The 14,539-nt window shown below is 38.0% G+C and overlaps 1 gene segment (V, D, J or C); it reads right to left on the bottom strand.

The window, feature by feature from the left end:
• Nucleotides 1–6,269: 6,269 nt before the first annotated feature.
• LOC130876010 (immunoglobulin kappa variable 4-1-like) lies at nt 6,270–6,900 on the bottom strand. The segment is given in 2 exon segments: nt 6,270–6,634; nt 6,852–6,900. Coding segments are annotated over 2 exon segments (414 nt in total).
• Nucleotides 6,901–14,539: the final 7,639 nt, after the last annotated feature.

Below are 14,539 nucleotides of genomic sequence, written 5' to 3'. Positions count from 1 at the left end.
ATTAAAAATTTCTGCCTCCTCCCCACCTCCCTTTTTCCTCCTCCTCCCTCACACCCTACCCCTCTCCCCTTCCCCTCCCTCTCCAGTCCAAAGAGCATTCAGGGTTCCCTGCCCTGTGGGAAGTCCAAGGTCCTCCCCGCTCCATCCAGGTCTAGGAAGGTGAGCATCCAAACAGGCTAGGCTCCCACAAAGCCAGTACATGCAGTAGGATCAAAACCCAGTGCCATTGTCCTTGGCTTCTCATCAGCCCTCATTGTCTGCCATGTTCAGAGAGTCCATTTTTTCCCATGCTTTTTCAGTCCCATTCCAGCTGGCCTTGGTGAGCTCCCAATAGATCAGCCCCACTGTCTCAGTGGGTGGGTGCACCCTGCAAGGTCCTGACTTCCTTGCTCATGTTCTCCCTCCTTCTGCTCCTCATTTGTAATAAAATTCTTAATAAAAAAGATTTAGAAATTATCTCCCAATATATTCTAAAACAACATGGTCTTTCTCTGTAAAACTATTATTACTGATGTGATTATAATACTTTTAAATTTATCAGCCAATACCAAAGCAGCAGGGACATAGAGTCCTAATGAACCTAGCTTGTGCTGCCCCTGCTTATCTGATGCAGCTCAGTTCTCAGAGCAAAGGCATTGTTTGCAAAATTGGAGAAACTAGACTGACCTCTAGTGGCCCAGACAAATCACTGAGCAAATGAGGAAGCAAATTGAATGACAGCATGTGAGAGTGGCTGATGTCAATACATAACCAATACCATCAGAGAGAGTAAGCACTTACTGGGAAGAAAGGTTCAACTCTGAGCTGGCAAATCAAAAATGTCTAGATGCTCTAATGGCAGGCTTAGACATATTTACATTACTTCATCAATCTAATTATAGAGCTACCTACCTCATTATAACAATCCTTTGGAAATAATCAACATGGTTTGCAACAAGAGAAAGCAGCATAGAGGAAGGGGAGGGAAGGATCTAAAATGTAATGAAGGAGAAATGACAGAAGGAATGAAAGGACAAGAATGGAATAAAGGAAAAAAGGAGAAGAAGATGGACCTTGGACTGCCCACAGGGCAGGGAACCCTGACTGCTCTTTGGACTGGAGAGGGAGGGGGAGGGGAGTGTAGGGAGTGGGGGGAGGGGAGGGAAAAGGGAGGTGGGGAGGAGGCAGAAATTTTTAATAAAAAATATAAATAAAATAAAAAGTAAAATTCATGAACTCTTTTTTTTCAATAATTGTTGTTAAATACATTGTGTGTGTGTGTCTGTGTGTGTGTATGTGTATGCATAAATAAAGCCTGATCAGTTTTAAAAAAAAGAAAAAAAGAAAGGAAATTTAATGAGAAGGAAGGAGAAAAGAGAGGAGAGGAGTAAGTAAAATGGAGAGGTAAAAAAGGAAAGTCAGAAAGAAAAAGTGAAAAAAATTGGGCCAAGTTTTCATAACACAGAACCAAAATATTTAAGCACCAGTGTCACTAATATGCTGATGTCAATGGAGAGCACTACACATTTTGGAATGATAGCTTCTAGATTTGGTATAAATCAAACAGTCAAAGGCAGGGACACAGTTCACTGCATGGATTTATGTGGCATCCTCATTTAGCTATAGAACTAAAAGGATCTTTAATGTCACTGTAAATGTAAGTCAAATAGAAAGTGACTCTGCCCTTTCAAATATTTGAGACCGAAAAGAGAGGTATGAAACAGCAGAAAATGAGGTAATAGAGTAAAATCAAGAAGAACTCCTCAGGAAGTCATGTTGTAATCCAACACTAAAGCATAGCACTGACAAACTTTTCACCATTTCCAGATATGAATGTCCTAGATCTCAGGTGAAAATCTGTGGGTCTTGTAAATTATGACATAGACCATGAAAAAAATGACAAAAATAAAAGATTATAAAATCATATCAACAAATATTAATTGAAAAGCAGACACAGATTGAATTTAAAATATTCAGGCAACGTGAACCTCTCTTGCATTGTTGGACATCACTGCAGCCTTGATTCTAAACATAAAACACAGAGTTTGCACTATGCCTGCAAAACACATCACATAATACTACAACTAAGGTATCATCTAAGATTTCAGATTAGTGTATATTGTGTTATGCATTATATTCTTTTTGTTGACATATAAGTTTTTCTGCCCTGATAAATTCATAGTAATTTGTACACCTATAATTTTTCCTCATCATACACATATCAGTTTCATATATCTTTGGACCCTGTTGTCCTCCTCTTCTCCTTTTCTCTCCCCTCCCTCTTTACTCCTTAGATCTCTCTTCCTATTTATTCTCTATGCATAGCAGCCCTGCTTATCTTTCCCTACCTAGCTATTGGTCATTCAGATATTTATTAAACCTATGAATTATTTTAGGCAGGCAAAATAAGACAGCTTTACAGAGTTAAACAAATGCAATATAAAAGAATGAAGCACATCTTTGCATCATTATATTCCACAGCAGAAGGCCCCGTAAAGGCACTATTGGATTTATAAGTAGAGGACAAAATAGCAGATTGGAACACTAATGCTCTCACCTCAATGTCTTTCGATCATGTCATGAAGTACCAAAAAAAGTCCTCAGTAGATAAGGTCCAATCATTGCAAAATGCTCTTAGGATTTCTCAAGATCAGGGTTAAAATAAATAGATGTATTTTCTTTATAAGATAACTAGTTTTTGGTACTCAGTTACAGCAACAGAGAATAAGATAAAGGAGAGGAAATGTAACAGGTCAATTTCAAGGGGAAGAATGATGTGAGGGCTCACAGAATAGGTATAGATATCCGGGAAGTACTCAGCTCCATGTGATATTTCATGGGTGCTGTCTTTACAGAAGGACACTTCTAAAAGCGATGGTTCAAACATCATCACGGGCCTTGTGACAAGGTTCTTTCAGGATCCAGATGAGAGTGCAGCCTTGATCACATCTTCACTATAGCCTCTATGACCCTGCACAGAAGACTGAGATGTACCTGGGCCAGGTTATATGTACTATGCTTTTAGGTCACTACATTTGTACTAACTTTTTGAACAGTGGTATGAAACTACAGTCACTTGAAAATTTCAGAGTTGTGCATCTGAAGAAAAGGTACTAAGGATCATTCTCTTGAGCATTCTCATGCCGCATGGGGAGGATGATGAAGTTCAAGAGACAATCATATAGAACTGGAGTACCTAGGAAATAAACCCTAGATGATCACATCTGTGCACCATTGGGTCTTTAGAGCTCAAGCAACTGCAACGGTAGAGCAACTAGGAAATAAAAAGGACCTGGGAATGGTGTTGTGTAATCCAGCAGTGAAAGGAATTATAGATGGGTTGCAAGTTCAGGGTCACTTGACACTAGATAGCAATGCCAAGGTCAGCTCTGGATATATAGTGAGACTTTTCACCCAACCCACAAAATAAGATTGCACAAGGTGGAAGATAACAAGAACAGAATGTGGCAGCATTGTGGAGGATAACATAGGGAATGATGTGAGTATTGTATAAGGAATACTGAATAGCAAATGAGTCTATGAGTCTAAACCCATTGATGAGCGTCTTGATGGACACAGAGATGCAAATCAGAACTAAGCAGTAAATCAGCTGCAGGAGGTAGGATGTGTGATCCTCTGAAGAGGGACTTTTGAAATTTCAAGCAAATGAAAGTGGAAATGTGACATTAGTGTGAGGGATATCAGCTTGTGTCTGCAGTACAACTAACAGACTTCCATGTTCAATCTCTGATGTTTTGGGAGACTGAGGAACATTTCCAGTAAGTTTTAATTGGTTGTTTGATCAGTGTATTAAACATTGAAAAGCGTACCCAATATACTTTGTTTTTTTGTTTTGTTTTGTTGAGACAGGGTTTCTCTGTAGCTTTGGAGCGTGTCCTGGAACTAGCTCTTGGAGACCAGGCTGGTTTCGAACTCACAGAGATGCCTGCCTCTTCCTCCCTAGTGCTGGGATTAAAGACATGTGTGCCACCACCGCCCAGCTCAGATAGGACTTTCTTAAGTAAGAAAATGGGTAATTTATAAAGATACATGGTGAGACACAAACATGTAACATTTTAAGAAATACGTGTTTCACTGCTATACTACCAATACAAACAAGATTCCTAAAATTATGTGGTTGAGATGACTGATAAGAAATGACTGAGAGTCTGAGTTTCAGTGATCAATATCTACAGATTTTTTTAGCCTTACAGTTCTGTGGGAGGAACCACTAGAAGTTGCTAACAGTATCAGGATGGAGCATCATCAACTTCTGCAGAATGAATGGGGAAGGTGAAGTTTGTCTAGACCCACTGCCACTGAACCTAACAGCTACCTCTGATGATAACTTGAATGCTCCACAGATCAGGAGTTTGAAGACTTGCTGGTTTATGTTGGCACTAGTATATATGATTAAAAGGACCTACAGTGACATTCTGGTTGGATGTTCAGAAGATGGTGTTCTTTTTCCTAGAGACACAGCCAAAGAAACTGGACTGGGTCAGCACAATGTCTCCCATGGAATACGAAATTATAAGTACACATACCTGTGTAAAGCAAATGCACCCTAATGTAAAACCATCATGCATGTGGAATATGTAACAGAAGTCATGAACAATACTCTGAGACACATAAAATAAAATGAAAACTTTAATTAAATTCCATAGTTTCAATGTTAAGGATATCAATGCTTAACAGGGAAGTCACAGTGGATGTTTTCAACATGAACCCTCTCTCCTGGTACTCAGAGCAGCCTCACCTACAGCAGGAGAGTAGCCGATCCCATCTCTGAAATCTTTACTGGAGGCTGCTCCTTGGGCACTGGCAAGTTGCCTTTAAATAAGGCTTGGGCAATCTGCACCACAGTTAATATCTCAATATGCAAACCAGCTCAAAAAAGCTTGAGTTGGTGCTCAAGGTCACATTTTTTTTTTTGACAGGGTTTCTCTGTGGTTTTGGAGCCTGTCCTGGAACTAGCCCTTGTAGACCAGGCTGGTCTCGAACTCACAGAGATCCACCTGCCTCTGCCTCACAAGTGCTGGGATCAAAGACGTGAGCCACCACTGCCTGGCTAAGGTCACATTTTCTTTCTTTCTTTCTTTCTTTCTTTCTTTCTTTTTTTTTTTTTTTTGGTTTTTTGAGACAGGGTTTCTCTGTGGTTTTGGAGCCTGTCCTGGAACTAGCTCTGTAGACCAGGCTGGTCTCGAACTCACAGAGATCCACCTGCCTCTGCCTCCCAAGTGCTGGGATTAAAGGCGTGTGCCACCACTGCCCGGCTAAGGTCACATTTTCTTATATCATCCTATGGCAGTTAGGATTTGCAAAGAATTACCTAGAGTATTTTAATGTATCCTAAGAGATTTGTTCCTAGGCCTGTGGAAACATCACATTCTGTGTTTTTTTGTTTTTCTTTTCTTTCTTTTTTTTTTTTTTTTTTAGGTTTCTTGTGGGGAGTGTGAGTCAGTAAACTGATTCCTGTAAAGAATGTGCATTTTAGGAGCACTTTAACTCCTCATAATAAATCTTTCCGAGGGAAGGAGAAATGGGGAAGGTTAGCACATATATATATATATATATATATATATATATATATATATATATATATATACTGGAAAACACTGCTTTTGAGAAAATTGTATAAAATGAATTTACATTAATAAAGATTTCAAGGGGGCATGAAGATGGTCCACATGTCAAATACACTTGAAACCAATCCTGCTGTCAACCTCGATTTGATTCTCTAGATCCTAAATGACAAAGAGACAATAAAGTCAAAGTTGTTCTCTGATCTCCTCAGCTAGGCAATGTCACATATGCACGTAGAAATATGCAGATGCTTGCACAAACACAAATACACACTCAAATTGACACAGTAACATAATCTACTAAAAAGTAGTAGAAAGGAAAAGAAAAACCAGAAGAAACAGACACAGTAATGAAGTAAGAAAGTCCTCTAGAATCAGAAAATGGAGGAAACAGGCTTTCCTACAGCTTCTGAAACAAAATACAGTTTGTCATCATCATCACTTCAGTCCAAAGAGTGTTATGATAGATGCCAGAACTCCAGAACTGTAGAAAGATAAATCCTTGACATCAAGCAACAGAGTTTATGGCATACTGAGTTTTCTTCTGCATTTGCACATATAGGCTTTTCATACCAAATGATATAAGAGACATTGAATCCACTATATCTTCCTCAGCTCTGGCTAAATTTTGATCAGAGTTTCAGGCTCACTGGTTCTCAGGCAGAAGGGAGAAGTGTACAGGTGCAGGACTGCATTGTGGTGCAGTCAGCTGCTGATAGTCTGAGAAGTTTTTGTTGGAGGCTGAATTACTGTGGGAGGAAAATCATAAGCTTGCATACAGTAGTAATGTCCCAAGTCTTCATCCTGGACACTGCTGATGGTTAGAGTGAAATCTTTCTCAGATCCACTGCCTATGAAGCGATCAGGGACTCCAGTATCCTGAGTGGATGCCCAGTAGATCAGCAGTTTAGGAGCCTGTCCTGGTTTCTGCTGGAACCAGCTCAAGTAGTTCTTCTGGTCTTTATTGTCTAAAAGACTCTGACTGGACTTGCAGCTGATGGTGACCTTCTCTCCTGCTGACACAACCATGAAGGATGGAGACTGGGTCATCACGATATCTGCACAGACACCTGCAATATGGAATAAAAAAAGAAAATTCATATTATGCAAACACAGAATATATTAACAGTTGAAATTTGTCATTTAATAACTTTGCAATGTCACCTTGTCAGTGTATGCATATCTTACACAATTCTGTAACATATATTATGTCCTAGCACACATTGTAAATTCCTTATATACAAAGAAGTGACTATAAAACGATTATAACACTTTTAAATTTCTTACCAGACACCCAGAGCAGTAGGGACATGAGGACATGTGTCTGTAACTCCATCTTGCTTCCCCCGCCTATCTGATGCAGCTCAGTTCACACTGTAAAAGTCAGGTTTATAAATTCTGAGCAGCTGGGCTAGCCTAGAGGGGCCCATGCAAAGCAGTCAGCAAATATATAAGGGTAGTATGTATGAGGCTGCTGAGAATCAACAGGCAAACATAACACCACAGGCAGTATGAATGATCACTGAAAGATATCAGTTTATAGCTCTCCAACAGAAATCTATTCAGTACTCTAATAACAATTTTGTGTTAAAATCCAAAACATATTTAACTGCTTTTTTGGCAGAAATGTTAAGAAAGCTATCTCAGGTTAACAGTATTAGGGTAATGGTAAAATATCTTCAAAAATTCACGACAGCAAGAGTAACCTAGAGTAAGAAAACATGTAGTAAAAGATTGGGAGGATGGAGTGAAGAAGAGAGGAAAGTATGAGAGAGAGAATTGAGACTAACTGGGTTCACTATCTTTCATGTGTGAAGTCACTCATGCTGAGTGAACATTGGGCTCCAGTTTCCAAATTGAAAATTAAACAGGAATATTGAGCAGCCTAGAATTCTCTCCGAGGAAATCCTGTGGAACATTAATTTAAGATTGACGTGAGAGAAGCTTTAACCTCAAAGCAAAGGTAAACCCAGCAGGAACAAAGAAGTATCCTACCTATGACATCAGGAATCTGAAACAGGACTCTAAATCAGGGAAAATGTAAAGGTAAACACAATGAACTGGATTTCTTCAATTAGTCATGGCTGTAAAGCAACACTGCCAAGAGTGTTTATTTCATATATGCATATTCTAGAATAGTCTAAAAATCAGTCATATTGAAAGTGGGTGAAAATTGTCCTGTTATAGTAATGAACATGTTAAAACCTCTCCAGAAGATGTTGTGGTCATCCTATATCAAGTAATAATTTTATTGACACCAACAGACCCCAACACCAGAGATTTCTGTCATTCTAAGAAAAAAGTTGTTTGAGTATGAATGAAAATCAGAAGTAATAACAGAAATCCCAGAACCTGCCATGACTTCAGGTTGGCAAACTCTTAAAGCATGTATAAGAAGGAAATATAAATACAGTATTATATATAAAGTACTAGAAACAAAAAAATAAATAAACAAAATATTATGACAAGAAGTTGAGATTCTTCTGTAATCCCAGGACTGAAGTAGGAGGATTATGCCTTTGAGGCCATCATGGAGAACAAGATGTAGCCCAGTCTAATCCATCCATGGAGATAATATTTCAAAAATGTGTGTGATTAATCAAGTGGTTACAAGGCAGCTCATATCATTTCATATCCAGATCAACATAGTTATCTGATGTTAAGGTTTTAGCATTAAGCAAAAAATATTATTGAAAACTAAATAAACATTTAAGTAACATGAATTTCCCTTTTAATTTGCATTAATTATATAATTTCATACATCATCTTTTCATGTACAAAATATTAAATTACTTATGATAAGCATATTCAGATCTTCTCTGTTTAACTGATAACATACCATCATAAGAGGGAAACAAGCAGTATGTGGAATAAAGAAGTTCCCAATTTTAAAATCAAGAATATGACAGATAAATGACTGCCGCAATCAATACCTAATAATTTGTGCTGTGTTCTGGATCTTTGATAAACTTTGTATTTTGCTTTGTTACAGCTGCAGTGAGCTTATATTGTGTTTGAAGTTCTTTACTGCTGCTCATTCAGATTGGACACATGGAGACATGGGTCTTACAAACACAAAGGCTCTCACAGTTAAACATGTATTTTCATAGTACATAAGGGGAGAAAATGGAGACTACAAGGACAATATTTCCATGTTCTTTAATGTGTGATAGAGAAAAGCTAACAGTCCTTAATTAGTGGTTTTTCCACAAATCAAGTCTTCATCTTGGTGCACTGGATTCATAGGCTGTGATTAAAAGTGAACTAACTGCAAACGTACTGGCTAAAAACAATACAGATTAATTTATTAAAATGTTTGATCCAGGAATCTGATGTTGAAGACTTTGAGCTCATTGGCAAAGGGCCATCTTCTATGGATTCCACTATGAATGAAAGCCCAGGGAAGTCACATTATACCTAAAACTCAGCAAAATGATAGAAACAGCATGCAAACTCCCTATACAGTGTTATAGCCTAAAATGCAAACCTCAGTACTTAGATGATTCAACTGCTATCACATGTTAATTTTCTTTGAAATATCATAGAAAATTGCTTGAAATTGTGTGAGAGGAAGAACAATAGACACAAAGTTACAACTAAAGTCTGTGCCCTATGGGAAACAATTTCACCCAAGCAAAGCCTTAAAGGAGCTTTCAGCTCAACCATGCTCAGTATAGAAATATGGATCAGGAAAATAAAAATCACCCAATTTCTCCTAAATAAATAGATATTATTGGAGGTAAAGAAAGTTCCCAAGCATGAATAACCTGGGTTCTTCTGAAGTTGGTTAGTGACTTCTAGATGATTGTTTGTGGCTTGTAGATTCTCATGTTAGGCATTGAGATAGAAACCAAAGCAAAAATGTAAATTCATTTCATTTGTTTAACAAATTGAAAGGAAATCATGAAAGTGACTAAAAATGATGGAAGGACAGAACAGAAAGAGCAAGCTGTGTATGGTGCTGGACAGACTGTAATCTGGTACAGCCAATGTGAACTTCAGTATGGAGGTCCACAAGAAAACAGAAAATTACCTTATTATTTAGCTACTCCTGTTCTTTGTATATTCCTGAGCAAATGTTCATCATCACAAAATAGATACACTTCCACACCCATGTTTATTGCTAAACTATTCACAATGTAAGAATTTAAATCAACCCAGTGACTATCAACATATAAAGGGATAATAAAAAGATACTTATTTGCAAAGAAATTTATTCAACTATCTTAAAATCAGAAATCACATAAATGTGTTATTTTTCCCTGTGGCTGAATCTATAGTTTTGTTAATGAAAAGACTCATTATGTATGTGAATGCAAAACATATTTTTCTGTGTTTGGGGATAGAATTCAGCTAGCTTCTCCTGGTCCATGCTGAATAGTATCTGTCTTGAAATCTTCTATGTCCTTGATGTTTTCTACACCGCGTGTCCCACCAGTAATCATGAAAGATATTTGGACATGGAGGATTAAGCTTCTAACCTGGCACATAAGTGGTTCAGTCAAGACATTTGTAAAGTCAAGCTGATCTTAGAAAATTTATTGAGACCAAATTGAAATTTTTAAAAAAAGATGCATTGGTCTTTCAATGAGGATATTTTGTGTGCCTAGATAAAAATGCAGCCTTGACAACACATTGACTGTAACCTGTGAGAACCAGAGGAGTGTATGCAGACAGATTACAGATGTTGAGCTCATAAGCCACTTAATTTTTGATAATTTCTTGTTAAGCATTAGGAAAATAATACAGTACAGTTTCACTATCATGAGCTAATCTGTTAACATGAAAACATCAAACATATGCATATGAATGTGTTGCTAAGGTTCATTTTGTTGAGGTTTCTCACTCTATATAAGTAAAAACCAAAAGTCCAAAGAAGGTTCATGTACAAGTGGAAGCTTTTATAGGTTAAAGTTTCTGAGATCATGGATTGTACTCTTGGACCTCCACAGTTCATGCACCTGCAATGGGAAAACAACTAGAATATGAAAAAGGACCTGGGTGTGGTGTCATGGAATTCAGCTGTCAGGGTGAAGAGGCTGGTGGGTTGTAAGTGAATTGTCATTGTGTCCTAGGTAGGGAATTCCAGGTCAGTTCAGAATATATAGTGATATTCCATCTAAGAAGACAGCAAAAAGTAAAAGTAAGCAAGAAGAGAATGTGGCCACATTGTGGAAGACAGTATAAAGAAAGTTATGAGTATTAGACAAGGCCTAAAGAAAAGCTGGTGAGACCCAGCCCATTGATGAGCTTCTGTGATGGACAAAAAGATGCAAATCAGAGGCAAAACAGTAAATCAGATTCAGGAGGCTTGTTTATAATCTACTGAAGAGAGACTTTTTTAATCTCCAGCAAATGGAAGAGAAAGGTGACATTAGGTTGATGATGTCAATTTGTGTCTTTAAGACAACTAGCAATATTCAATATTCAAACTCTTATTTTGAACAATTGAGGAAAGCTGTCTATAAATTTTTAATAATCATCTATTCAGTCTACTGAAAATAGTAATGGGGATCTTTATTAAGGAAGAAAATTGAAAAATTATAAATCATATATGGTGGAAAAAATATACACATTACTTTAAGATATCTCCTTTTTATGCTTTCACCATTTTAACAACAAAGATTTTGGAAATCCCATGTTTTACATGGGCGTGTAATGACACAGTTCAAAGACTAATGCTTAGCAAACAACAACCTCAGGAAGTTCCTTGAGCCCTGTGGGAGCTAACTTTTGGATAAGAGAGCTTGTTGGTTCCCAGTTGCCTGGCATACTTAAATCCAAAATAATCCCACTGAAACTGTATAAATTTAATCACTGCTTGGCCCATTAGCTTTAACTTCTTATTGGCTAACTCCTACATCTTAATTTAACTCATTTCTAGTAATCAGTGTATCATCAAGAGGCTGTGGCTTACTGGCAAAGTTTCTACATATCTGACTTTGGCAGCAGCTTGATGGCTTCTCCCTGACTCTGCCCTTCTTTCTATCTGCCTAGATCTGCTCTGCCCTGACCTGCTCTGCTATAGGCTCAAGACAGTTCTTTATTCATCAACCAATAAAAACAACACATATACAGATGGACCTTCCACATTATTGCTGCAGGAACTCCTTTTGCTCCTTCAGCTAATAGACTTTGAGATACCAGTCCACGTGGGCATTGTTTCTTTTGCTTTATAAAGCAGCAGTAGCCCTGCTCTCCTGCTCTCTTCTCTGTCTCTGTCTCTCTCTCTCTCTCTTTCTTCCAGCTCTGCTTCCACCTACTAGACTCTGTTCCTTGTCACAGAGAGGGCTGTTGTCTAGGACAGTGATCTGTAAGTTTTCCCCTTAAATAATCATAATTTCAAACTGGTGTGGGATTGTTTTGTGATTTACATCTACACATCATTTCCCCTTTTCTGTTAAAACAAAAATGAAGGCTTTAATTTTAACATAGTAGAACTATATATAACAAAACAGTTGGCAAGCAAGAATTACGGTTAAAATATTTATATCTCCTTCATCTTTTATCTTAACTAAGGAAAACTATAACTATGAATTTTTCAACACTATCAAAGGCTCCAGAAGAATATGATATCACCTGAGTAAACAGGAAGTACATTATAAGCAACTTCTAAAACTCTAGAATTGACAGAGACATCTCGCTGCCAGGACAGTCACCCAAAGGTCTTCTGTATCATTGGGGCATCCATCTTCAGCCTACAGGCCCATAGTATCCATCAAATATTTCCAAAAAGCAGGAAATTTCAAAGATAGTCCCACCCTCCTATATTGGCAGTTTGCCAGTCATTCTCTTTTGTATCCTGTAGAATGTTTAGGAACCCAGAGGAACCATCTTACCTTTAGGCAAGTTCAGCACTCATTTCTCTGTGGGTCCTGAATGTCCAGTCAAGCAGTCCAGGCAAAAGGGTTTCTTGCCGAAATGACTAATAAACTCTAAAAGGAGTCTCTTCAATTCCCATCATCCTCCTGAAGTAGCTCAGTGCTGCCAGGAGCAGATGTGTCTCACTGTCATGAAAAGTCTTAAGTTCTTAAACATTTTAAATGCTATATTCTGAAGGTCTGTAAAAGTCTTGAAGAATACATCTATATTACATATATCTCTAAATATCTAGAAAATCTAACACAACTACAGGTTTGACTATTAACCTATATATCTTAATTATACATTACATTTTAAGTGAGCTACACAAACAAAATACATCAAGGGCAGAAATATACCTATACATAGTATACCAAAATTGACTTTAAATTTGTATCAATAAACCGAGTTCCATACCAATGCCAATCTTTATAGCATATTCTATTTTAAAGGTAAAGAAACATTTATAGACAATATTTGAGAATATTGGCATAGTTCTGTTTATACTGCATGCTGCTATTTGTGGGCATTGTTAATCAGGTCTTGTATTGTATGTCCTGTGTGCTAGGTTTATCTCAATCAACAGTTGAAGTAATTTTTGTGGGTTTGTTCTAGGCAAACTTTAGAAGGTTGTATTCCATCAAAACATATTAGCCTGCAATCAATCCACAGGTTCTCATCCTCTGTGAAGACAAAAGAAGAACCTCTTTTCAAAAGCAACCAATCCATAGACTCAAACTGTGAGGTAAAGGTACCTTTATAATATATATGCTGGTTTAATTCTGTAGCCCATACAATGAAATATCTCTCTGTACTTAGCTACTTTACAGTCAAAAATTTAAAGAAAAAAAACAATAATGTACATAATCCAGACTCTCTGTGTATAATCCATCTTTACATGGCTTATTTACATGGCTTATTTTTCTTTAATCCTGTTAATCTATGACTATATATACCCTGTCTCTAGCTTATGCTGGAGAGGATGTGCAGTAAGGGGAACACTCATCCATTGCTGGTAGGAATACAAACTTGTGCAACCATTTTGGAAATCAGTGTGGCAGTTTCTCAGAAAATTGGGAGTCAACCTACCTCAGGATCCAGCAATACTACTCTTGGGAATATACCCAAAAGATGCCCAATCGTGCTATAAAAGCATTTGTTCAACTATATTCATAGCATCATTATTTGTAATAGCCAGAACCTGGAAACAACCTAGTTGCCCCTCAATGGAAAAATGGATAAAGAAAGTGTGGCACATCTACACATTAGAGTACTACTCAGCAGTAAAAATCAATGACACCTTGAATTTTGCATGCAAATTGATGGAAGTAGAAAACACCATTCTGAGTTAGATAATCCAGACCCAAAATATGAATATGGTATGTACTCACTCATTAGTGGATTCTGGCCATAAAAAGGACATTGATCCTGTATGTTGCGATCCTAGAGAAGCTAAGTAATAAGGTGAATCAAAAAAAAAAAATAAACATATGTAGATGGTCCTGGATATTGGAAACAGACAAAATTTCCAGGCAAAAGTTGGAAGCATGGGGGATGGGGTAGGAGTAGAGGGAGGGAGAGAAGGGGAAAGAGAGGAGAGAAGAGATTGGTTGGACAGAGCTTGTGGGAGTGGGATGGTTGAGATGAAAGAATGATGGATATGGGAACAAAGAAGGAGATATCTTAATTGAGGGAGCTATTTTGGGTTTGGCATGAGTTTTGGCTCTAGAGGGGTTCCCAGGAGTCCATTGAAATGACCCCAGCTAGGATTCTGGGCAGTGGAGGAGAGGGTACCTGAACTCCCCATAGTCAGACTCACGACTATCTTGAAAATCACCATAGAACCTTCATATGGCAACAGATGGAGAAAGAGGCACAGACCCATATCGGAGCACTGGACTGAGCTCCCCAGGTCCAGTTGTAAAGCAGAAGGAGGAAGAATATGAGCAAGGAAGACCGTGAGGGGTTGGTTCACCCACTGAGACAGTGTGCCTTTGCTAATGGGAGCTTGCTAACTCCAGTTGGACTGGGATTGAATGAGCATGGGATTTAACTGGACCCTCTGAATGTGGTTGACAAGTGGGGCAGACTGAGGGGCCAATGATAATAGCACT

This window comes from Chionomys nivalis, chromosome 1, assembly GCF_950005125.1.
Source record: "Chionomys nivalis chromosome 1, mChiNiv1.1, whole genome shotgun sequence".
Classification (NCBI taxonomy): Eukaryota; Metazoa; Chordata; class Mammalia; order Rodentia; family Cricetidae; genus Chionomys; species Chionomys nivalis.
This window is presented reverse-complemented; position numbering and strand designations above follow the sequence as displayed.